We start from the raw sequence: 26,165 nt of genomic DNA on the forward strand, positions 1-26,165 counted from the left end.
CACCCCCCCATGAGTAAATATCCTGTGAAGTTTTGTATTGATGAGAGATTTGGTTTGTGTTCTGAGGTACAGCCATAAAAGTAGGCATTTATTTGTATGTTTTGAAGAAGATAGTTCCAATGTGACATTGACAGTGGACAAAGTAATAGTTCTGAACTTATCCTTTCACCCCCATAGTTTCAGTGAAAGTTGTGAGCTGTGTGTGCTCCGGTTGAAGGTGGAATTTCCTTTAAACATTGGTGAGAAAGTTAACAGGAAGAGCTTGGTCATAAATGTGATCAGAATCCAATGCTCTTTCACTATATATTATGAAGGATGTCCTGTTGAGTAACTTGTTAAATTAGGACAATGGCCTGCTTTTACATGTTGGACTTCAGAGTGTGTGTGGTGATACCATGTCCTCTGGTGTTCTGAGACAGGGTCTTACCATAGTCCTGAATGGCGGAGAACTCATGTGGACCAGGCTGGACTTGAACTCACAGATCCATCTGCCTCCGCCTCCTGAGTGCTAAGATTATAAGGCATTTGCCAGCATGCCTGCCTCATACCCTCTGTTACATAATGAGCTTAACGTGTAAGTAAGACAAGATGTATTTTAGCCCACTGTGTCACGTCCCTGTAATCTCAGCTGTCAGGAGCTTGAGGCAGCAGGATTGCTGTGAGTTTGAGGCCAGTCAGTGTTACAGAGTGAGACCCAATCTTAAAACAAACCCAGCAAACCCCATAAACAAAGCAGAATGAAAACCCAATTTATTTTGAAGACTCGTATTTATTTCATTGGCTGTATCATAAGAGTTTTCATGACTGGTTGTTACTTAGATCACAGTCCCTAGAGATGAATTCCTGTGCTTCAGTGAGCTGCTGTGGTCAAGGACATGCAAATCTGTGAGAATTCACTAACTGATGCTAATGAACGCCTTTTAAAAATGCCGTGTGCATAGGCATGTGGGTGTGTGTTATAGCCCAAGAGTGGAGGTCAGAGGAATACTTTGGGTCCCTCCACATTTACATGGGTTCTGGGGATCAAACTCAAGTCTTTAGGCTTGCACAGCAGACCCTGACCTGCTGAGCCACATTTTAAATTGAGTGTGTGTTGCTTGTATGTGCTCACTGAAGTCTGAGGGGTCACATCCCTGGAGCTGAAGTTAGGTAGTACTTAGCCACTTGCTGTGGGTGCTGGGAACTGAGTTGTCCTTTGCGAGAGCAGCTTATGCTCTTACCTGAGCCATCTTTCCACCCCTTTTGGTTACTTTTTAAGAAGGCTCTCATGTGCCCATGCCATGTTCCCTGGAATTTTGAATTCTCCTGCCTTTATTTTCCCAGTGCCAGAGTTAAAGGTGTATGTACCTGTAAAATTGATTGAACTGTTTTACATTTATTTCATAATCCCAAACAAAGTTGGGCTCACAGTATGAGGAAACACTGGTTTTGTCTTTCTGCTATAGCCAGCCCACCATTAAGACCGTATGTATGTCACATAGTTTTTGTGGGTCACAGGTGTCAGGCAGTGGTGGAGCTGAGAGGCCCTGTGTCAGGGTCTTTCAGGAATTTCAGTCAAGTTACTGTAGCTTCCAGGGTGGTTCACTGCCGGCCAGTAGTGTTGGCCGCAGCCCCCAGTTCTTCATTGGATTGCTAAGTGTCCTTACGGCTGGCATGGATGGCTTCCCCAGAGCAAGCGGTCCCCCACGGTGAAGGAAGGAGCAGCTGTGCACCGGCACTTGTACTGCCTTCTAGAGGCAGTGCCAGCACAGGTCACCTAGTCCGACGATAGGCGGGAAGTAATCTCTCTTCCTCACTGGCCAGTCGGTAGCTGGCTCAGTTGAGCGGTTTTCCAGTTCCTAGAGGAGTTAGGATGGAATCAGACCTCACTAAAGTCCATCTGTGAGTAACTGACTAAGTCAGTTTTTCTTTCCTCTAAGGGCATCTACTTACTCTGCTCAGCCTTAACTGTGAAAGGAGGCTCAGAGAAGTTAAGGAATTATCTGGCCTAAGGCCTGATTCAGTCTTTGAAAACTAATATTTTCCCTGACCTTTATCATGAATAATTTGTTTGCTGATGAGAAAATTGGTAATTGCTTTTTAATCTTTTTTAAGGAAGTTACTGTGTAGATCTGTTGTCTAGTCTTACAGTTTGCAGGCCTCTGATATGTTTAGCTGTGTGTGTGTGTGTGTGTGTGTGTGTGTGTATTTTAAAAGGACTTCTGCATAGTCCTTTTCAGTTATTTATGTGTATGTGTGTTTGCCTGAGTTTATGTGCAGTACATGGGTGTCCCGTGCTTCTGTAGGCCAGAAGGCAGCATTGGATTGGGTGCTGGGACCTTGCACCACTGAGCCATCCCTCCTGTCCCTGGAGATACTAAAGAAGGCTTTATTTTTAATTATATGTGTATGTGTTAGTTACTTTCCTGTTGCTGTGCTACGATACCATGACCAGAACCCACTTAGGAAGTTTATTTTGGTGTATGGTTCCCGAGGTAGAGTCCCTGATGTCAGGAGAGGTGTGGCCACAAGAGGAGAACAGGAGGCTGAGAGGTCGCATCTCAGCCTCACATAGAAGCAGGGAAAAGAGCTGAAGGGGAGGGAGGCTGCAAACTCAAAGTCTGTCCCCATGATTATTTAGCAAGATCTATCTTGAAGGATTCCAAACTTTCCCCAACAGCACCACCAGTATGACCAACTATTGAATTAATAGGCTGTGGGGAACAACACCACAGTATGTGTGTTTGGGTGTGCCATCATGTGCAGGTGCCCTCAGTCTAGAAGAGAGAGATGAAATGTGAAGAAAGCTACAGTATTTTATGCTGTGAAATTATTTATTGGTACTGGGGATTGAATCTAGTGCTGTGTGCGTGCACTGAACTGAGTCCCTAGTCCTTTTACTTTTCATTTTGAGATGGGGTCTTGCTAAATTGCTCAGGTTGGCCTTCAGCTTGGCATGTACAGCCCCAGTCTCAGGTAGCTGGGATTATATTACATGATTTAGGTTACCATCCCAGCTTTATGTGCTGTGAAATTTTCATGGAAACTTTTTTAAAATTATTATTAAATTATTATTATTATTATTATTATTATTATTATTTTGGTTTTTTGAGACAGGGTTTCTCTGTGTAATTTTGCACCTTTCCTGGAACTCAATTTGTAGACCAGGCTGGCCTCGAACTCACAGAGATCCTCTTGCCTCTGCCTCCTGAGTGCAGCTTGCTTGCTTCCTTGCTTCCTTCCTTCCTTCCTTCTTCCTTCTCTCTTCCTTCCTTCCTTCCTTCCCTTCCTTCCCTCCTTCCCTTCCCTTCCCTCCCTTCCTTCCCTTCCTTCCTTCCTTCCCTTCCTTCCTCCCTTCCTTTCATGGAAACTTTTTTTGAGACAGTGTCTGTCTCATCATGTAACTCTTGCTGTCTCTGCCTCCCATGTGCTGAGATTAAAGGAGTGGACCACATGCCATTGGAAATCCTAGACTAGTGTAAATAATAGATAGGACAACATAGGTTATTTTATACTTGTACTATTACAGGTGGAGAATGACAAGCTTTTTTCTTAAAACATTTTGCTTAACACACACCCCCCCTTTTATAATGAGATGGTCTCACTTGGTAGCCTAGGCTAGCCTGGGACTTCCTGTATGGTCTTATCCTTGTTCTGGAGTATTGGGATTGCTGTTATGAACTGTCTTACCTTGCAACCTTTGTGGTTCCTGTTCCCATGTACTAGACCATTGTGATATGGTTCTGGGGGTCTGAGCAGGCATTGGTTGCCAGAGATAACCTTGAACTTTGAACCTGCTGACCCTGCTTCCATCTCCCAGGTGCCTGCGGTACAGGTTGTGCACCACCACCACTCCCAGTTTATAGTGTGCTAGAGATCTAATCCAGGGCTTCCTCTGTGCTGGACAAACACCCCTACCTGTTGGTTACATTGTTGTATATGTTTTTATTGTTTAACCTTTACCCCACTGTAAGCTTGAGTAATTGTGAGCTGCTGGTGCTTATGTGCTCACTTTGTGCAGTGGATTTGTAGTTGAAGGGTTAAGGCTAATGGGCTTGATGATTTTTCTCACTAGCACTGCATGGAAAAGTGATTGTTGTAGAAAGCATCTAGGTACAGGGGTAGATGTGTGTGTGTGTGTGTGTGTGTGTGTGTGTGTGTGTGTGTGTGTGTGAGAGAGAGAGAGAGAGAGAGAGAGAGAGAGAGAGAGAGAGAGAATATCTTTGGCCTGCTCTTAAAGGTACAGTGGGGAGGGACACAATGAGATAATGTAATATACATTTGTTTCCACTCTACAGATGAAGTTGGTATAGAAACTGACTCTGGAGCTTTGGAGAGGAAATGTACAAAAAGTAGTTTTAGTTGGGTGACATCTACCTTGAATTGTTCTTTGATTGGTGGTAAGTTGCCATCATAAATTACTCGTTCTTCTAGAATGTCTATTTCTCTAGATCTGCTTGGTCCAGTCTAGTAACTAAGTCACACCTGGTACAGGTGCCAGCACAGAGAGCAGAGAGCATTTTTACCGCAGTGGAATTCCTCCCGGACGGTGCTGCTGTGACGTCGTGTTCCGCTTACCTGTGTGTGTGTGTGTTACCTGTGTTAGCTGGGAATGGAACAAAGGAGCTGTGGGGGGAGCTGTGGCTGATGCTGATGAACAGCGGAGCCAGTACTGTGTATCGTGGTTGAGAAGATAGGCTTTGGGCTGGGAGGTGACTCGCAGGTAAAGTGCTGTGCAGGCAGGAGGACCACCTCAGAGTTGTAACTGGTGCGTCACACCACGCCAGCCACAATAAAGCGGCGGCGGTGGTCAGATGGCTCAGCACGTAAAGGTGCCCGCTGAGCAGGCCGAGTCCAGTTCCTGGAGCCCAAGTAAAGGTGGGAAAAGATAACTGGCCCCACAAAGTTGTCTCTGACCTCCTCTACACGTATGCTGTTACGTGGCATGCGCGTGCATGCATGCATCCCCCCCATCCCCCACATACAATAGAATGGTGGTGACAGCTCCCAACCTCAGGGACACAGGAAAGATCTGGTCTGGAGTTGTATTACATCTAACACATTGTGTGATCTCTTAACCTTTGTTTTTATTAGGGTTGTGTAAAATAAGTTAGTGCAATGTAGAGGGTTCTTACCTAGCATAGAATCTCAGTAAATGATGGTGTTCATTAATACACTTCTGAAATGGATGACTTCTATGTGAATAACTTCAAATTATACATACAATAAAGTTGATTTTCTTTCCATGTGCAGTCCTGTTAATTTCAGCTCTATATGTATCACTGCCAAGGATTCAGGACAGGTCTATCACATCAAGTCTCCATTGGTTTTCTCTGTTACAGGTTTACCCTCTTCCCACCCCTAACCCTGTTGGCTGTACTGCAGTTTTAAATTTTCCAGCATTTTATGTAAATAGAGTCATAAAAATTGTAGCCATTTCAGAGTACGTGCTTTAATTTGGCTAAAGTGAGATACACATCCAAGTTAGAACTGAATTTAGGGGGGAGAGGTGGGTGGTCTCATTTACCTTAGTCTAGTCTCAAACTTATAACCTTTAACTTTAAAACAAAGATTTATTTTTATTGTGTGTATAAATGTTTCCTTGTATGTATGTACACCCAGAGTGTACTTGTGCCCAGAGGCCAGAAGAGGGTGTCATATTCCCTGGAACTGGAGCTAGAGACTTGTGAGCTGCCTTGTGGGTGCTAGGAACTGAATCTGGGTCCTCTCAAAGAGCAGCAAATGTTAACCCTGGATCCATCTCTCCCGCTTCATTGAGCTTCTGTTAGCTCTGCTTCACTTTTCAAGTGTTGGGACTAAATGCTTATAAAACCTTTATGTAGGCTGGAGAGATGGCTCAGAGGTTAAGAGCACTGGCTGCCCTTCCAGAGGTCCTGAGTTAAAATTCCCAGTGACCACATGGTGGCTCACAACCATCTAAAATGAGATCTGGTGCCCTCTTCTGGCATGCTGACATACATGCAGGCAGAACACTGCATAATAAACCTTAAAAAAAGAAAAAACAAAAACTGCCACACACTGAAGAGTTCAAAAAAAATTTTTTTTAAATTATCTTTCTGAACCTAGAGACTTAACCCAGAGTTGAAAGTCCATTGCTGCTGGCCAAGAGGAAGATAAAGGGAGAGGAGCGGCCCTACACGTGGACAGAGGACCCTGTCCACTCCTCCAGGGTTTTGGCACCAAGATAATAGGTTTTCTGGATCACGATAATAGGTTTTTCTGACACAATAAGTCAGATCAAGCCGAACTGAAAAAGTAAAAATAAAGAAGCTGGGTGGTGTTGCACGCCTTTAATCCCAGCACTCAGGAGGCAGAGGCATCTCTGAGTTTTAGGCTACCCTGGTCTACAGAGTGAGATCCAGGACAGGTTCCAAAGCTACACAGAGAAACCCTGTCTTGAACCGCCCTTCCCCCCCCCCCCCCAATTAAAAGAACAGGTTTATTTGAGCAAAGCAACTTCCAGGTGAGTTCTCCAGCTCCAGAGATGGAGGCAGGAGAAGTCACAAGCACATACTAAAGCAGGGAGGTTATACTGCTTGTAGGCCAGGGGTGATGACATGTCCACCACAAGCTGGGTTTGTGCCCAAGTATGGTCAAAAGCTGGACTGCTTGGGTGGGACTTGGGCTGCTGGCAACTTCAGGGGAGAAGCTACCAATACCCGCCAAGAATGCAGAACTCGGCTTTTTGGTGCCTTCCCTTTGTTCAGAGATTGTGTGAGAGGTCACAGTTTGGAGAGAGACAGGACTGGGGCTTTCAGTGTCAAGCAGGAGTGAGCTGGAGGTGCCAACCAAACAGGTTAATTTATGTGCATGAATGTGTGGCTTGTGTGTATGTATGGGCACCATGTGTGCATGGTGCCCTTCAGGGTCAGAAGAGCATTGGGTGTTTGGATTTGAAGTTGGGTCCTCTGCATGAGCAACAAGTGCTTTTTAACTGCTGGGCTATTTTTCCAATCCTGTAGATTTAAACTGTATGTGTATGAGAGTCTTGCATGCATGTATATATGTGCTGTGGGATGGTCTGTATGCCAAATGCTCTGATTGGCCAATAAATAAAACACCGATTGGCCAGTGGCCAGGCAGGAAGTATAGGAGGGACTAACAGAAGAGAAGAGAGAACAGGAAGGTGGGAGGAGGCACTGCCAGCTGCCACCATGACAAGCAGCATGTGAAGACATAAGCCACGAGCCATGTGGCAAGGTATAGATTTATAGAAATGGATGAATTTAAGATATAAGAACAGATAGCAAGAAGCCTGCCACGGCCATTCAGTTTGTAAGCAATATGAGTCTCTGTGTTACTTGGTTGGGTCTGAGCAGCTGTGGGTTTGGCGGGTGACAGAGATTTGTCCTGACTGTGGGCAAGGCAGGAAAACTCTAGCTACATATATGTGTACCACAAGTGTGCCTGGTGCCCCAAATCAGAACTGGAGTTGTGGATGGTTCTGAACTGATTTGCAGGTGCTGGGAACTTGCAGCAAGTGCTCTTAACTGCTGAGGCATCTCTTTAGGCCCCTGTGGGACCCCCACCCCCCTTTGAGACAGGGTCTGATGGCCCAGGCTGGCCTAGAGTTTACTTTGTAGCCTAGGATAATCTTGAACTATCCCCACTTCCCAAGTGCTGGGATTATAGTGTGGACCACCATGCCCCACTAAAGTACTATTCTAGTTATTCAAGTCCCATTTGACTCAGGATTTTGTTATTTTTTCAAGACGGGGTGTCACTATGTAGCTTTGGCTGTCCTGGAACTCACTGTGTAGACCAGGCTGGCCTCAAACAGATCCAACTGCCTCTGCCTCCAGAGTGCAGGGATTGAAGGTGTATGTCACTAAGCCTGGCAATGACTCAGGTTTTTTTTTTTTTTTTTTCTTGAGACGTTTCTCCGTGTAGCTTTGGCACCTTTACTGGAACTCACTGTAGCCCAGGCTGGCCTGGAACTCACAGAGATCCACCTGGCTCTGCCTCCCGAGTGCTGGGATTAAAGGCTTGCGCCACCACTGCCTGGCTGACTCAAGGGTTTTAAATGATGAAATTTATAAGGAAAATTGCCACGTTTTCAGCTTAGTTGTTTGTCTTGTTTTCTGACTCTTCTGTAGCTCAAGCTTGTCTTCAACTTACGAAGTAGACAGAATGACTTGAGCATCTGCCTCCATCTAAGTGCAGAGATTCCAGGCATTAGGACAGGGCTGTTTGAGGTGGTGCTGTTGCTTGTACTAAGCAAGCACTCTGCACTGCCTTATCCTCAGCCCCACAATCGATGTTTTGACTTTCAAAGTCTCCTTGAGGATGCAGATGCGCTCTAGTCTGATTCTCCTGAGTGAGCTGCAGCTCCCAGTTGGTGGTAACATCCGCTAACTGGCACTGTTGGGAACTCTGGTGTTTGGCAGGTGAGATAAATTAAATGCATTTCATTCATATTTTCCACTTGCAGCTTTTTTGGGGGGTGGTGGTGGTTTTGAGCACCACAGTAAACTGAGAAGAATCTGTACTTCCTCTGGCTGATGTTTTTGTGACAACAGCCCCTGGTGGCAGAAGAGGCAGCAGTTGGGGCTCCATAGCACTGCAGCCCAGCTGTGAGATGAAAGGTAGCTTTCCACCCAGCATCAGTGCCTAAGAGGTCTGAAGATGGGTGGGTCAGTTCTTGCCAAATTTGCACACTCTCGGTCAGAAAGTAGCTGCTCTGGGAAACGTTCACTTTCAGGAAGACCCAGGATGGTGGGTCATGCTATGCAAAGAGGGTCACAAAGGGATTGTTAGAGGATTCTAACAAGCTTAAATGGAAGCCATCAGGTGCCTGATTGTCTTGTGTGCCTAGAAGTAAAGCTCTGGGTGACCAGAACCCAACACACATGGCTTTAGTTCAAGATCAGCCCTGGGGCAGGAGTGGTAGATCTGAATGGGAGCACTTGGCTAATTTTTCTTAGTTTGTGCCCGCTAGAAGCCTTTAGTTGATAAACACCAGCCAGCCCAATATTAAAAACATGGTTACTGTATAAGCAAATACCAAGTCTCTTGTATGGAAGCAAAGTTAAAAGTTTTAAATCTCTTCTGTTCCAAGTTGTTTTAAAATTCAACGGTGACATCTAAGTCTGCAGTCAACTTTGAGTTCCTGTCCCTAAAGCAGATGACTTTTGGTTTCCTCCTGCCTTCAGTGCCAGTAAGCTTTGCAGAGCAGGGGCGGCTCTTAGCTGCGCCATGGTATCTTGGAGTTCAGAGTAATATGTAAGAATTCGGAATACTGCTGAACTGGACGAAGAGTGGCCACTGGAGTAGGTATACAATGCTGTGTGGTTACCAAGTGAAACACCGGGGCAAGGCATGACTACGGAATGGAATACCTTAGTAAGTGTCCACCATGATCCATTGGAAATACAGGAGAACTATTCAATCTGCATTATTCCTTTCTTTGGCTACTGCTTTTGTATTACATTTTCCCCATAAAACTTTATCCAATAAATATTTGTGAAGAAACTGGTTTTGTTTTGTTTTGTGTGACATAATTTTTTCAGAGCTATCAGGCAACATAGTTTTACTAGTGTATTGAAATTGCACTTGTCATCCACTGGAATTTGGTTTTTTAAGATGTATTTATTTATTATGTATGTATACAATGTTCTGCATGCCAGAAGAGGGCATCAGATTTCATGATAGATGGTTGTGAGCCACCATGTGATTGCTGGGAATTGAACTCAGGACCTCTGGAAGAGCAGTCAGTGCTCTCAACCTCTGAGCCATCTCTCCAGCCCCGACATGGCGTCTCTTAACAGAGGTAGTAATCTTAATGGCCTTGGCTCAAAAAGGCTATACTAACCAGTTTGTCCTTTCATGTGGTTTAAGAAGCAGACCAACTAGTGTGGCTGAGATGCTACTGTTTGTGAAGTCATGGCAGGCTCATGACAGCAGGTTTATGAACTCTCCATGCTACCTGCTCCTTGGAAAACTTGGAGTACCCTTGGGTACAGACAGGGATCTCAGCTGGACACAGCTCCTACATCTCTGCAGTGTGCCCGAAAGAAAGCCCAGGTACTCGGCAGTAGTAACAGACATTGCATCAGCAAGTACCAGTGAACTTGTGTTGTCTGGGTACACAGTTAACCAAGGAACAAATGAACATTCCATTCTAGTCCAAAGTAATACTGGGTGAGCACACGTGTGAAAATTGTGATCTTGGTAGACTAGAGCATGCTGAAAAGGCCATGAAGGTAAGCATCTTCCAAGTTTTTTTTTTTTTTTAATTTTATGTGTTTGTGGTGTGGGTAGTGCATTGAGTCATGCACATAATAAAGTGTGTCTGTAGGAAGATTGGCTTTCTTGATGTTATAGGACAAAGGGCTGATTGTTGAGATGCAGTGTGCCTATGAACAGTCAAATTAGGCCACTAAAACTGATGAAACAGTTTCCTTTTGAACTTTCAGGATGTTGACCCAAACATCATATTCATAGTTTTTATTTGGACAACAAAACAAAAGGTCATTATGATTTGTTTTGAGACAGAGTCCTGCTGTGTTACAGTTGGCTTCAAACTTGGGGCAGTCCTCTGCCTCTGCTTTCCAAGTGTTGAGACTGGTGTGCAACACCACAGTCAGCTCCCCTCAGCTGGGTTTCCTGTGCAGTGCAAGGCTGGAAGGCATCTGCCTGCTTCAGCTTTCAGAGTTCTGGGATTACAGGTGTGTGTCCCATGCCCACTGACAGTTGATTTAAAGCATTAAATACCTATTGTGAAGAATTCACCAGAAGTGAATGCTGATTTTTTTTCAGTTGCAGAACTTGAATTATCTCTTCCAGTAATGTTCTTCTCATTTTCACAAGATCAGAAAAACACTCTTCCCAGCTCAAACATTACCTTAGGAGAATAAAGAAGTTAGAGTTACTAATTTCGTGCTGAAACACCTGAATTTCATTCCCTAAGAAAAGAAGGGTTTTTCTGAGGCTCACAAATCCCTGGTGGTTCTACCTGATGTCAAGTTGACAGAACTCACCACCACAGCAGCTAAGGTGACTTCCAAGACTGCTGTGATGAGAAGTGTCCCTGGAAGAAGCACTGCCTTTCTCACATGGCAGGTGATCTGATCTTAGGCTGTGTGTGATAAATTCACAGCTAAACTAGTGAATGGCTCTTTAGTCAGTGCATCTTAACTAGTTATTTGAGACTGTGTCTCCGGACTAGAACTCAGCTGCTGACCTCGATGGTGATGAGGATGACGATCATCCACTCCAGGCGGAGTGCCCTCTTCTCATTCAGGTGATTCCGCATTAGGTCTGTTAGTTCCATGCAGTGTTGAAGTTTTTCATTCATGACCTGCAAGAAAAATTTCAGCATCATGCATTTATTTTTAAAGAACACAAATTTAGATATAGTTTATCAAATTCTTGCTGTTCAGTCCTCAAAGACAACTAGCTATTAGCAAGCGGTGGTTAGTGACTCCATCTACAAAATGGCAGCACAGTTTTGCTTACTGTGTGTGTTTCTGAACGTACATGTGTGCAGGTGCCTGTGGGGGGCCAGAAGGATCAAGAACCACTTGGGCTCATGTTAAGCATTTGTGAACTACATGGGTGCTGGGACCTTAACTCTGGTACTAATTCAGAAAGCACTCAAACCACCAAAGCCATCTCTTCAGCCCTTAGCTATTCTGTAACCTAGTGTGGCCTGTAGTCTTCCACCTCCGAGTTCTGGTGTTCTACAAATCACCACATCTCTCTATGCAGTTCTGGGGACTGAACTTAGGGTTTCATGCTTGATAGGCAAACACCACCAAATTAGTTATAGTCCCTGGTCCTTTTGTATTGCAGTTTCAACTTTTTTTTCTTTTTGGCATACTGATCCTTGTAAGACTGATGGAGCTTTTAAACCTTTTCTTTCTTTCTCTTTCTTTTTTTTTAAGACAGAGTTTCTCTGTGTAGTTTTGGTGCCTGTCCTAGATCTTGTTCTGTAGACCAGGCTGGCCTCGAAATCGCAGAGATCCACCTGCCTCTGCTTCCCGAGTGCTGGGATTAAAGGCATATGCCACCAGCGCCCGGCTTTTTTACTTTTTTTTTTTCATTTTGTGTGCATTGCTGTTTTGCTTATGTGTATGTCTGTGTGATGGTGTCTTCTGAGCTACCGTGTGGGTGCTGGGATTTGAACCTGGGTCCTCTGGAAGAGTAGCCAATGCATTTAACTGCTGAGCCATCTCTCCAGCCCTAAACCTTTTCTTAAAAAAAAAAAAATTTTTATTTTTGTGCATTGGTGTTTCGCCTGCATGTCTATCTGTGTGAAGGTGTTGGATTCCCTGGAACTGGAGTTACAGACATTTGTGAGCTGGCATGTTGGGTGCTGGAAATTGAACCCAGGTACTATGTAAGAGCAGCCAGTGTGAGTGCTCTTAATTGCTGAGCCAACTTTCCAACCCCTGATGGAAGTTTAAAAAATAGGGTTTTCTAGCATTTTGTAGGGGAACTGGAAACTTTATTAAGCACGTGGCACGGACTACTTGGCACAGGGGCCATGCTAATCCCCAAGATTGGAGTTCTACTATGTGAGCTGAAGTGAGCAAAGGTACCTTTCTCCTGAAATGCATAGTGCGTGTAACCTGAAACTCACCACTAGATGGCACCACTACTAGCCGAACTGGCAGAGGCTCTGGGCTATGACACTTTGGACAAACTGGTTGGCGTGGGAGTGTGGATGGGTGTCACACAAAAGAGAATCTGATTTTAAAACCTGGGCAAGAGTACTAGGACTAGGTAGTTACACACCTGTTTAGTACTTTACATTCCTCTGAAAGCTGTAAAGTTGGGGGACACAGTTGGTGCAGGTTTGGCCAGGATGGGCTGGAGTATAGGTGTGGACTGAAACATATGTCATACTCAGGGTCCTTCTATACAGCATTCAACTGCTTTACTAGTGAGGGACAGCACACACAACTTCCCGGATGGTAGGCCCACCTTGTAGTTTCTAACTGGAAATGTCTGGGGCACGTTGTTTGATCTGTCTACTGACTGCTTCATCTTGACCTCTAATGTGTCCATCCTTAAGCTTGCTTCTCTTCAAACTGTGGACAGACCTCCATTTCAGCTGTGACCACAGAACAGAACACGTTCTCCCCCAAAAATTGCTCACAATGAACAAAACAAAACAAAAACCCAAAATAATCTGTGCAGTGTTAAGTCTCCTGGGGACCAGAGAGGTCTCAGCAGTAGTAAGAGTGCTTATTGCTCCTGCAAAGGACAACTTAGGCCTTCCCTGGTATTCATGTCAGGCTGCTTACAACTGCCTGTAACTTCAGTTCTAGGGGTTCTGATACCCTCTTCTGGACTCTGGGGACCTGCATGCATGTATTGCAGGAAGTTCACACAGACTAACATAAAAACATAAATAAATAAATCTTAAGGAACTTCCTTGCAGAGAATGGTGATGAATTACCATTGAATCTCAGTACCTGAGATGTCTTGAGTTCAAGGCCAGCCAGAGCTACTTAGATTCTTTTAAAGATAAGTCTCCTGATTAAAATACGTTTTCTTGGTTCAAAGCTGGATTAACCTAAGCACTTGACACAGGCCAAAGCAGTTTCAAAATCAGGAGACTATAATTCGTTTCCTTTTGAAATCGAATTGCCTGTTTATCTACAAATACAGATGTCATGAGTTTACACACTAGTGGGGAGTAACAGTTGGTTTAGGGGATGCCTAAGAATGTTAGTGTGGAGGGCCTGAGGTCACCGGGGAGACACACGAAGGGAAATGTGGCTAGTGCTTGTGGTGCGGACAGCCCCGAGCTCATGGCTGTTTCCTAATCAAGTTCATTAAGCTTGAGCGGAAACATGCTGGTTCCAAGCAGGAAAGAAGCCTACATCTTGGTGATAGTCATCACATCTCATCCTAACGATTACACTCAAAATCTGCACATGGAGAGAGACCTCAAAAGAGGGAAATTGGAATATTTAAAAATTTCTCACAATAAATACAGCTGCACCCAAAAAAAATACGAGGCTTATTTTCAAATCAATGGAGACAATTTACATAACACACCCATTCTAAGCATCAGATTTTAACAAACATCACCTATGTAACTACATTTCTGCTACCACAGTTCACTTTGAAGTGTGTTACCCCCACCTGCCAACCACCATACTCCCTAGTCTTAAGAGAATCAGTGTTGTACTCTTCTTTTGAGACAGGGTGTCACGTAGCCCAGGCTGGCTTCCAACTCACTGTAGTCAAGGATGACCTTGAATTCCTGATTCCCTCTCCATAAATGCTGGGATTATAGGCAAGCACCACCGCTCCCAGTGTATAGATGATGGACATAGAACTCAGGGTTCATCCATGCATACCAGAAAGTTCTTCACTAACTAACCTATGTCTTCAGCATCTGAAGTAGTTTGTCTTCACCCTGTAGGGTATTTGTCTTTCCAGAATTTATTTTTTTAGGTTTATTTATCTTATGCATATGAATGTGTGCCTGCTGAGTGTCTGTAAATTATTGACAGGTATGTGGTACCATGTAGGTGCTGAATCATTAACTGGTAGTGTGAGGATGATGTAGGTCACCGTTCACAAAGTAGCCTTCTAAAACAAACTTTTCTCAAAACCATTCTGACAGGTGACTTCTAAGATACCATCTAGACGTTTCTGACCTGCTGCTCACTGTCATTACCTCCTCTTGGAGTATGCGTGGGCATCTGACTTGTCTTAAACAGAGCAGTGCAGAAAAGACAGTTACCTAGGACTGGAATTAGGCTGTAAGATACTGCCTCCTGTTTTGCTGACTCTAGGACTCTCTCACCATGTGTGTGATAGATACTCTCACAGAAGCCTCTGTGGCGAGGAACTGAGAGACCTTAGTCCAAAGCCTCGAGGGACTGAATCTAGCAACCACATGAAAAGACAGGAAGTGGATCCAGAGATGCCTGCAGCCTTGAGAGAGGCTCTCACCCATAAAACTAGGAGAAAGAGCTGCTTTAAGCGGCTAGTTTTGGAGAAATTGACCACACAGCAGCGGTTAGCCAATGCTAGCCCTGGAGAGCTTCATTTGCATAGACCTTTAGCATCCCCTCATATCCCTGTCTTCAGCCTGTGCATCAGGAAAGCCAATCTTCCTTCCTGTGTTGTGTCCAGACAACCTGGGCTGTCGGATGTCTCACATCTGTTATCAAACTACACCGAGTCTCCTGGAGCAACTCTGCCAACCCCACTCACCAGTCCTCCCAAGCCAGCTAGGGTGATGTGGCCTGGATGGCTGTCTCTGCCTGAAATTTGGCAAGTATCTCCATCCCTGCATTATAGAAGACGCAAAGGAACTCCAAGATGAGTGACAAATCATGGACACCTTTGATGGGATGATTATGCAAAGGACAAGTGTCTGGGTTGGAGAAACGGATATAGTCTAGAACTGCATAGCAGCCAATGAATTTAGAGGTTTTTTTTTAAAATTATGTAATTTACTTGATGGGACATAGGTGACTGGGAAGTGACTGGAAGTAATATTGTAAAGAGTGTAGACCAGGAACAGCTAAACACACTGTTCTGGGCAACAGAAGAAATGAGGACTTTAGAGGCTGTTTGAGAGAATGAAAGTGGGAAACAAAGGAACTCTGAGGATGGTAAGATGGCTCAGTGGGTAGAGGTGCTTGCTGCTAAGCCTAAGTTCAATCCCCGGCACCCACCCGGTGGAAGGAAAGACCCGGGTCCTAATAGTTGCCCTCTGACTTCCTCATGCGTACCACAGCACCCACACAACCCCTACCTCCCAGAGTAAGTGTAAACCAGTACTGTGCCTGGCCATTAGAAACAGACTCCCCCTCGGCAGAACACAGTGCGTGGTGGCTCTGCTGGTAAGGTGTTTCTAATACAAGCACAAGGACCCGGTTTCAGATCACTAGCACCCACATAAAAAGTCCAGGCACAGGGCCTACAAGATGGCTCAGCAGGTAAAGCCACTTGCCACTAAGCCTGCCCACCCGAGTTCAAACACCAGAACCTAAGTGGTGGAAGGAGAAATCAAGTTTCCTAATCCACAAGCACACTGGCATATATGCACACACAAATAAGTAGACGTAATTAAAAATAAATGGGCACAGAAGCAAATGCCCATAATCCCAGATCTGGGGAGGAGGGAAGAGGAGGATCCTTGAGGCCTCTGCTGGCCAGCAGTCTGAATGAACCAGTGAGGTCCAGTGCGAGAGCCTGTTTGAAGCCTGATGGGGGGTGGGGGGGAGAGAGCTGACTTAACAGTGAGGGGTACTTGCTGCTCTTCCAGGGGATCAGTTCAGAGTGTGGTTCCCAGCAACCACACTGGGAGGCTTCAATCAACTGCCTGTTAGTCTAACTCCAAAGGATCTACAGCCGCCTTCTACACACATGTACTCCTTGAATACACACAGACACATAGATACATATAAATAGCAATCTTTTTTATAAAGGTGGACAGCTGTAGAGGATGGCTGAAGTCACACTTTAGCCTCCACATGTACGTGCACATCTACATGTGTATATACATATGAACACAAGGATATACTACGCACATCACATGTAATACAAAGATAAACATGTTTACTACTTGGAAGGCTGAGGCAGGAGGATTCCCAAGTTCAAGGCCAGCCTGAGCAATGTAGTGAGATTTCCCACCTCAAAAACAAGGAAACATTAAAACAAAGAACATGGGAATCTTAGAACTGAACCTTTGACCCAGAAAGCTGAGAAGTGGAGCCAAATGCTGTGGCTCATGTTTGTGATCCCGGGACTAGGGCTAAGGCAAGAGCATCACTGGGAATTTGAGGCCAGCCTACGCTACAATGTGATACTTTGTATCTAAAAACTCCTCTTATAACAATTTGAGGCCAGCCTGGGCTACAGTGTGATACTTTGTATCTAAAACCACATCTTCTAACCATTATACTCTATACCTTCCTTCAGGTGGTCATGGCTGAAACAGTATCTCTGTAGTTCACACTGCTCTTGAGCTCAAAAGCAATCCTCCTGTCTCAGTCTCCTGAGAAAAAAACTGTAAACCGACTGCAGTGAGGACAAGAGGCGGAAGTGGGAATCTGAGGAGACATGACCAGAAGTCAAACAGTATTTCTCCAAATGCAATTAAACAGACTTGGCTGAAAATTTCAGCAATAAAATTATAGCAGAGAATCTCTGTCTCTTTTGTCTCTCCCGTTTTTCCAGACAGGGTTTCTCTTTGTAGTACTGGCTATCTTTGAACTCAGAGATCCACCTGCCTCCGCCTCCCAAGTGCTGGGATTAAAGGTGTGCGCCACCACTGCTCTGGATGTCTTTTTGTCTCTAAAAAGACATACCTTAACTCTTCGAGTGATGCTGAGAAATTGGCAGGTCTTATCATAAAGCTCCTCCAGGTTTGCTCTGTCCCAGTAGAAGTCAGGAGTCATCAAGAAATCTGAACTCAAGTTTATACGGTGCCTTAAATCAGAAAGTACAGTTTAGCCTTTTATTTATGGTAAAATAAAAACCAGTTCCTATTATATTCCCTATTTTCATGGTGCAATTTGAGAATAGTTTTAAGTGTCCCTCTTCGGAAAATACTTGGATTGAGAAGTGTACCCCCCCCACACACACACACCTGTGCACCCTCTAAAGGAAAGCCAGGAAGAAAAGGTAAGGACGGGTAAACCTTCCTGTTCTGATCCCGGAAGCTCTCCCTTCCCGGCTCTGGGCTCACTGGCCACTTTCGAGATTCCTCTATAACCTTCCAGCCACTGTGCAAACACAAGACAGGCAGCAGCATGCAGTCTCTTCCTTTTCAACAGGGCTGCGCAGGCTAGCCTGGCCAGGAACTGACTATGTAGCTCAGGCTAGCTTGGCTTTGAGTAAGCCTTAGTGTCTAGTGTACTAAGACTTCAAAGGGGTGTGCGCCACACTGGTGCTCTCTTAGTTTCACTCGTATTTTGGTATCAGAAGTGTGAGCTTACTTTAAAAATATTTAATTTAATGGAAATTCATGTTGCATAGTAAAATACAAACAGCTGTTTAACTCTAAGATGTATGTTGGAGAGGAAAGCAGAAACACAGTGGTCAGCTTGGTTAGCCTACCAAACAATGCAAAATCCTTTACTCCTTAATGACAGAGCAGACCTGTGAACACTTTCACAGGACTACCTGTACATTTCTCCGTGAACAGACTTGTGTATATGCACAGGTCAAGACAAATACAAATATTTTTACTATGCAAATGAAATAATACCACATATATAATTTGCAACTTGATTTTTTGTTTTGTTTTTGTATTTCAACAAGATCTCACTGTTACCTTGGCTGATCTGGAACTCACTGCATACACTAGCCTGATCTTATAATCACAAAGACTTGCTTCTGTCCATCTCCACAGCAATGGCATTAAAGGCATGCACCATATCTTGTAATTTTTATTTTTATTTTTTTTCTTTTTTGGTTTTTCGAGACAGGGTTTCTCTGTGTAGCTTTGTGCCTTTCCTGGAACTCACTTGGTAGCCCAGGTTGGCCTCGAACTCACAGAGATCCGCCTGCCTCTGCCTCCCGAGGTAATTTTTTTTTTTAAGACAAGGTCTCAGCCAGGTGTACTAGGCACACCTTTAATCCCAGCGCTTGGGAGGCAAAGGCTGGCGGACCTGAGTTCAAGGCCAGTCTGGTCTACAGAACAAGTTCCAGAACATCTAGGGCTACACAGAGAAGCTCTGTCTTGGAAAAGAATAAAATTAAATAAAGACAAGGTCTCATGTAGTGTACCCTGGCCTCAAACTCCTTGACTAGCTTGAGAATCACCTTGAACTTTTGATTCTCTTATTTCCACGGTTTCCTGCAGTGCTGGGGATCAAAGCCAGGCCTTGTGCGTGCGAGGCGGACACTACCAACTGAGCTACACCTGCAGCCCCATGACTTCACTTCTCACCTAACACCCTTAGCTATGAGTCTTCACACATCACTACATCTCTTTAAAAAAAGATTGATTTTGATTTATGTGCACATGTGTCTGTATGTACATGGAGTAAGTCTCCAGGTTCAGGAAGAAAATTAAAAAAAAAAACAAAACAATTTTGAACTATCGAGAGTGTGTGGCAAAGCATGTAGCAGTCAGAGGACAGCTTTGTGGGTCGCCTGTCTCTCCAGTCCTTTACTTGGGGTTGCCAGGCCTGCTCAACAGCAAGCGAGCCAGCTACCTGCTGGCCCATTACTTCCGTTGTAGTACCAGACACACTTCCACTGTAGAGACGAAAACGGGGGAAGGAAAGTCAGGCTTTTAGAAACTACTCTCAAGTGAAATTCATTTAGTCCAAACTTTTGAGTTTGGGTATTACAATTTATGGGTTCTGCCTGTATTAGCTAGAGAATAGGGGAAAACAATCTCCCCTGCTTCTCAGGGAACACCAGTCTGTTGCTGGATGCTCTCAGGAATGTGAACGAGCATCCCTGCCGTCTGGGAAACACAGGCACTGAAAGCCTGGACCACTCTTCTGCGGGCTGATCTAAGGTGGTGAGGAGACGTCTGAGGAAACTGGATGACTGGCCCAGTGAGACCACCGCAACCAGGCCTGTCACTCCACAAAGATGGGAAATCACCAGTGAGGAGACAGGCTCCTCCTCATCTGGACCACTGTCCAGTGTCAGACTCAGTAAATGAGGGGAAAACTTCCCGGAACAATGACACCCAGTAACTAAGTATACAAAGTCACACTCCGCCTTGTGTGCACTGCCCTGTTTTCCTGGGGGTCGTGACATGTGACATGCTTAATGAAGAGGAGCTTTGCTCTCTGTATTCATCTGATTTCCTGACAGTCCTAATGGAGCCTTCCTGCTTCTCGTGGGGAAGAGTTTTTACTGCTTAGAGTTAAATGGATTGTCTTAAAGGAAATCCTTCATTTACAAGAGGACATTTTACCTGAGGGCAAAGAGCTCACCCATTTTCTGCATAACTTCTTTATGAGACAGTCTGACCTTCTTCCCAGCTTTTAGTGCCTGTTTGTAAGGAAAACAAAAACAGGAAACATAAACAATGGGCCTTTGTCTGTGGGGTCTCCATAGTGGCTCCAATGAACCCCATTCAGAAAATACTAAAAACTGCACCTTTATCGATCAGGTACACTCTTTTTGTTTGTTATTCTACACACATCACAGCAAACATTGACATTTTAGGCAAAGATGACCTGCACAGATTTTGGTACCTTGGGCAGGAAGAACTCTTTTTTTTTTGTGATTATATTTTTTATTTTACAATATCAGTTCATATCAGCATTCTTGTAGTATTCCACTCCTCAGGACAGTGAACTGTGATACTTGGTAGACTCAGTCAGTTTCTAGATAGCATTCCTCCTCCAGTTAGACAGAACTCATCATGACAGATTTATTAGTCTTTCTATGTTCTATTAGAGGTATGTGAGTCTTTGTTATTTATGTTTTTTTTTTTTTTTTTTTTTATTTTTTTTTTCTTTTTTTATATCTTTTTTTTTTTTGATTTTTTTTTTTATTTAGAATACCAATTAGTATCATTGTCTTTCTGGGTTTGGGTTACCTCACTCAGGATGGGGAAGAACTCTTGTAACAGTCAATCCTCCTGACAGACACTGGGGAGCACTGCATGTACATCTTTCTAATAAGTATTAGGTCTGTGTAGCAAGTTCTCAAGGAACACTTCATTTTATCTAAATGAACGATTTAGATAACTGTTGCCCATTGGAATGTCCTAACTCATATCAAGAGTTCAGAATTTTACACTCAGGCTTTCCTTCCCTTCTGCTATAGTCTGGTTCCTAAATGGCCCATATAGGCTGTCCGTCCAAGGCTTCATCATCAGCTTGCGTTATTGGAAAGTGGGTAAAACCTTTAGAGGTGTAGCCTTCTGGGAAGAAGTTAGGCTACTTCTTACATGGCCTTGAAGGGGCTGCTGGGACCCTGGCCCTTTTCCCACCTGGCTGCCGTGAGGTGAGCAGCTTGCCCCACCACGGGCTTCCTGCCACAAGGTGCTGCCTCCCAAGGCCTAAACCAATGCACCCGACCAGCTGCACAAGCTGGGCAAATAAGCCTTTCCTACTAAAACACTGGTTACCCCAGGCTTATGTTTACATAGGAGAAATCCAATTAATGTATCCTTTTCAGTCTTTTCGATGATAAACATTCCTTGTCGCTCATTTTAAAGAGATTTGCTTTTATTTTATGTGTATGAGTGCTTGCCTGCATGTTGGTTTTGGCATCACATGAGTGACTAATACCAGAGAACACGAGAAGTGAGTATTGGATCCCCTGGAACTGGAGTTATAAGCAGTTGTGAGCTGACATGTGAGTGCTGGGAACCAAACCCAGGTCATCTGCAAGTGCTCTTAATCACATACCCATCTCTGCAGCCCAGACCCATCCCCCCCAAGAATAATGAGTCATATTATTCTGTTATAGTAAAGACCTAGGACCCTGTGAATGCTGGACAATCACACCGCCACTGGGCCACACCCAGCACGGTTTGCCTTTCCCTGAGTCACACTGCTAACACTGCACTCACAGCACAGTCATCTCAAGTCTTCAATGTGGGGTTCCTTAGCTGACTTCATCATTGTCTGTGTAACTGAATGTGTTTCCACGACAGTTTCTGCAGCTTTTCTAGTTATCAGTACTTTATAGTCAAATGTGCGTATCATTATGTTGAGCAACTGGTACTCTCCCTGCAAGAAGCCAATTCTTGATAAAAAAAAAAAAAAAAAAAAAAAAAAAAAAAAAAAAAAGCATAGAGCTGATCTAATTACCTCTGGAATGGACTGAATAGACTCAATAAATTTGTCCAGCGTTGCTTCCCAAATAGCCAGCTTCACTGGGAAAAGAAAAGGGAACGTTTCTTTATCATCATGGGCATCTACACAGAATGCAGAATGGCATGGCGCCTCTGATGCCACTTCCTAAGAAGCAGATGTACAGCTGGGCGTGGTGGTGCATACCTGTAACCCCAGCGCTGAGGAGTCGGAGGCCGATTTGGGACATAAAAAAGATGTTTTCACTTTTTAAGTATGACCCAGAGACAAGAAGGGAATGTCACATGACATTGTATTTATTCAATTAATTACTTTATTTATTTAGTTGTTGTTGTTATTATTATTATTATTATTTTTTGAGACAGTTTCTCTGTGTAGCCCTGGCTGTTCTTGAACTCAGAGTGCGGGAGTTACAAGTGTGCACCACCACCACCTGGCTTAGTAATTATTTTTGAGATAGTTCTCACTTTTCGGCCCCAGTCAGCCTAGAACTTGCTATGTAGACCAGGCTGGCCTTGAACTCACAGAGATCCACCTGCCTTTGCCACCTGGGTGCTCAGATTAAAGTTATGTGCCAGTCTGGCCCAACAATGGAATTTTTAATAATCCCAATACAAAAACAACAGAAAAAGCCAAAGTACTAAAACTTCAAAAATAAAGAAGATAAAAATAGTGCTGAATAAAAGAGAGGGAAGTAGACTTCAGCTTTCTGAGTCTGTTGGCAGAACACAGGTTACCTCCTGTTCCAGACTTTTGCTCACATCTCAGGAACCCAGATCACACCTAGCCCCTATAAGTAGTGTTGTAGATGAGGCAGGGGTGAGACTTCCATGGCCTTCCCTATCCTCCTCAGGACTGAGCAAATGAGAGTAACCTGAGAGGCTTTCTACAGGGTACATACTGTCCCCGCAGCCTGATGCACAGCAGGATAAAGGAAACCCTTACGGAGCACCTATGCTTTTACCAGGGGCCGTGATCTCAGTGCTGTGACTCGCTCCCACTCACACAGGGCTGGGCTATCTCTGGATTAGAGGCTACAGAGTACAGCAGTCATGGAGAAGAGAGAGCAAAGGCCGTGCTAGTAATGTGAGTCCGTTTCAGAGAAGTGAAGCTTCATCAATACAGTTCACAAGGCAGGAACAACCAGTGGATGATATGGTTTATACATTTTCAAAGAGAAAAAAGATTAAGGCTGTACTGAGTGTTATGAAAACAATCCAAAATCATAACCCAATTTCCTCCTGCCCCCGTGGTTTTTCAAGACAGGGTTTTTCTGTGCAACCTTGGCTGTCCTGGAACTCAGGTCTGCCTGCCTCCCCAAGTGCTAGGATTAAAGTCTTGCACCCCCCACCACCCAGCTATCATGACCCGATGTTTAATAAAGCTATGTAATATGCCCTCTGCACAAAGCAGAGTCACTGACCTGAGAGGCACAGAGCGTTGGAGAAAGCAAACTTTTCTAGAATGGAGTCATCCATGTCCAGCCCCGAGTTTAGCCTGATCTCCCCTCGGTGCAGCTTGGACTGCCCCCTGCGAAAAGAAGAGGAAAAGTCGTCCCTCGGACTTTAAAAGCAGCCGCACTTCTGAAAAACCCTGTCTTCCTAGACGCCACTCGACAACTGATGGCATTTTATAAATGCTCTCCTACTCTTCGATCTGATTAATTCCATTCCTAGGAACTAACCCACAAAAATAACCGGATAAAGCTTGTGTACCATGAACATTTTTACTGTATTTTGGGGACACAGTGTCACACTATAGCCTATGCTAGTTCAAACTCATGGCAATTCTCCTGTCTCAGCTCCTAAGTGCTGGGGATTACAGGTTTGAGCTACCATACCTAGTCAATAAACTGCTGTTAATTCACCACGTGGGTGCTGGGAACCAAACTTGGTCCTCTGCAAGAGCAGCGAGTGAGTGCTCCTAACCTCTGAGCCATGGCTCCAGCCCCGCAGTACACTTTTTACTGTCAAATGTTCAAAAGACTCAATAGACAGATATACTAGATTAGTCATTCCGCAGAACAAAGGGGCTGATGGCCTGAGCCTGTGGTCACAGCACGGAGGAGCCGGGGAGGCTCCTAGGCCGCTGCTCGCCCACATGTCCTCACCTGAGGATGCCTGTCAGGCCCTCACACCTCTCAAAGTGTCTCCTGGATCACCTCCTGAGCACACATCTGTCATATTCAAACTCAACTGGAAAAACAAAAAAACAAAAAACCATGGATTTACTGGGAAGTAAATCCTGACTGGAATAACCTCATAAACTCATCCTGCTGAGGGTGTGCTCCCATTAATTTAGGTTGATAACGTGAGACTGTAAATACAAATCCTGTTCTTTGCTGTGGGCACTGGCTCTGACCAGTAACTTAAGAATCTCCATACAGTCACAGTGATCTCCTCCAAGCTTCTCGGCGCTCTCCCCGCCCTCTTCACGCATGTGCTGAGACATGCTTACTCTGTTTTCATGTAGTTCAGCTCTTCATTCTCCCAGTGAACCAGAGCCACTTCGTAGGGCTGGGTTTCGTGTCTCTCCAGAACCTGCATCACGTGCTTCACCTAGGAGAGAAGGAGGTCCGTTACACCGACTCCCGACCAGCCACACGGGCTCATCTGCTCACGACAGCTCTCCATACTCTGCATACTTTAGTAGCGTCTTTTCCGAGTCTCAGTAGGAAAAGGCAAGCTCACCGTGACAGTAAACTAACCAAATGGCATGTCCATTATTTTGACATTTGGAAAGTACAGATGAGCATTAAAAAAGAAGAAAAAATTACCATTATCCAGCATCCAAAGAAAATCACTACTAACATTATGGTTTGTTGAGTCTCAAAAAAAAAAAAAAAAAGGAAGGAAACATTGTACAGGCAAATTACTTGTAAAAATTAAAGCAACAGGCAACGGGCCAGACAGATGGCTCAGCGGTTAGAGCCTCTGTTGCAGGAGTCCTGGGTTCAGTCCTCAGCACCCACGTGGTGGCTCACAATGGCCTGCTAATCCATGCCAGGGGATCTGATGCCCTCTCTTCTGACTTCCTCAGGCACCCAGCACTCACACGGTGCACACACATGAACGCAGGCGAAACATCCACACACATAAGATGAATTTTTAAAAAGCTAAAGCAACATAATGGTGTAGACAGTGCTCCCGAGTCCTGATCCCGAGTTAGCCACGACTAAACTAGTGAATAGCCTTTGTCCCTGCAGGGCGAAGGGCAGATCCCACAAGCGTCTACGTGCTTTCTATGCGCCTGTGTGCCATTGTTTTCTATGTGAGTGGGATGACACTCCACATGTGGACATCTTCCCTGCTGTTCTTAAAGGAGGGTGTGCAACTAATTTATCCGCCCCGACTGTCCATCCCTGGGGGTGATCTACTCTCGTCCCTCTCAGGGCACTGTCCCGCGGCACCACCTTCCTGCCGTGAGGTAGTTCTAGAAGAACTGCTGAGAGGCTCTCCGGCAGAGGCCTAGCATGCTCAAGTGTGACTACTGTCAGCCCCGCAAAGAAGGGGTAGGGAAGAGGACACAGGCATTCATGCTTACAGTTCTGCTAAACTGTTCTCCCAAACAGCTTTTCCTTTTTGGATCGAAATATTCATGAGTGCTCATAGAAGCGAGGCCTGTCATCAGCCTTTCCTGTCTTTACAACAGTCGGACAGGTACTTTGGTGCATTTGCTTTGACCCCCGCCCCTTTCCTTCCCTAAGATGTGTGTGGCTCCTTCCTTTCAGTGACCCTGAAAACACACAGAAGGATATGTATGCACTGAGATTATTCATGGTTACCTCTGAGGAGTAGATTTCGGGTGAGAAAGGATTTCAGCAGACAAGGGGTATGGTTTGGGGCAGGCTTATTTTTTTTTCTTTTCTTTTTCTTTTTCTTTCTTTTTTTTCTTTTTTTTGAGACAGGGTTTCTCTGTGTGGCTTTGCGCCTGTCCTGGAACTCGCTTTGGAGACCAGGCTGGCCTCGAACTCACAGAGATCCATCTGCCTCTGCCTCCCGAGTGCTGGGATTAAAGGCGTGCACCACCACCGCCCGGCCGTATTTTTTTTTTTTCTTTAAAGACATGGTTTCATGTAACCAGGAGACTGGCCTCCCATTGTAACCCATCTCCGGCCTTCATTACCCAAGTGCTGTGATTATAAGCATGTGTAACCATGCCCAGATTTTTCTCTTTTCTTTTTGGAGGCAGGTTTTGTGGCTTAGGTACTGTCCTCTATCTCACAATCCTCCTGCCTCCAACGCATGAGTTCTGGGATGACAGATATGTACATGGCTTACAACGTACTTGACCAAGCACCTATAGTACACTGGTTGTACTTGGAGCTACTTTTTTAATTCAACTGTATCATGTGTAGAAAATTTATAAATAATTGAAAGTCATTATATTTTGGAAGATGAAAGTGATGGGATAAACACTGTGTGACGCCCAGAAAAGCAACTGTGGATGACA

At 44.7% G+C, this 26,165-nt stretch overlaps 1 protein-coding gene across 3 annotated transcripts in view; it reads right to left on the reverse strand.

Moving 5' to 3' along the window:
• Positions 1 to 10,396: 10,396 nt before the first annotated feature.
• Positions 10,397 to 26,165, reverse strand: part of Rmnd1 (required for meiotic nuclear division 1 homolog) — a 31,085-nt gene continuing 15,316 nt past the window's right edge. For all 3 annotated transcript variants that reach the window (XM_028890202.2, XM_028890201.2, XM_037200451.1), the window contains exons 6-12: positions 24,171 to 24,271; positions 23,137 to 23,243; positions 21,711 to 21,775; positions 19,859 to 19,935; positions 17,286 to 17,406; positions 11,183 to 11,299; positions 10,397 to 10,843 (exon numbers count right to left, since the gene is read on the reverse strand). In XM_028890202.2, the coding sequence (XP_028746035.1) occupies positions 10,811 to 10,843; positions 11,183 to 11,299; positions 17,286 to 17,406; positions 19,859 to 19,935; positions 21,711 to 21,775; positions 23,137 to 23,243; positions 24,171 to 24,271 (621 nt within the window). In that variant the 3' untranslated portion in view covers positions 10,397 to 10,810. The remainder of the gene's footprint in view (positions 10,844 to 11,182; positions 11,300 to 17,285; positions 17,407 to 19,858; positions 19,936 to 21,710; positions 21,776 to 23,136; positions 23,244 to 24,170; positions 24,272 to 26,165) is intronic.

The sequence above is a fragment of the Peromyscus leucopus genome, chromosome 8a, assembly GCF_004664715.2.
Source record: "Peromyscus leucopus breed LL Stock chromosome 8a, UCI_PerLeu_2.1, whole genome shotgun sequence".
NCBI classification, from domain to species: domain Eukaryota; kingdom Metazoa; phylum Chordata; class Mammalia; order Rodentia; family Cricetidae; genus Peromyscus; species Peromyscus leucopus.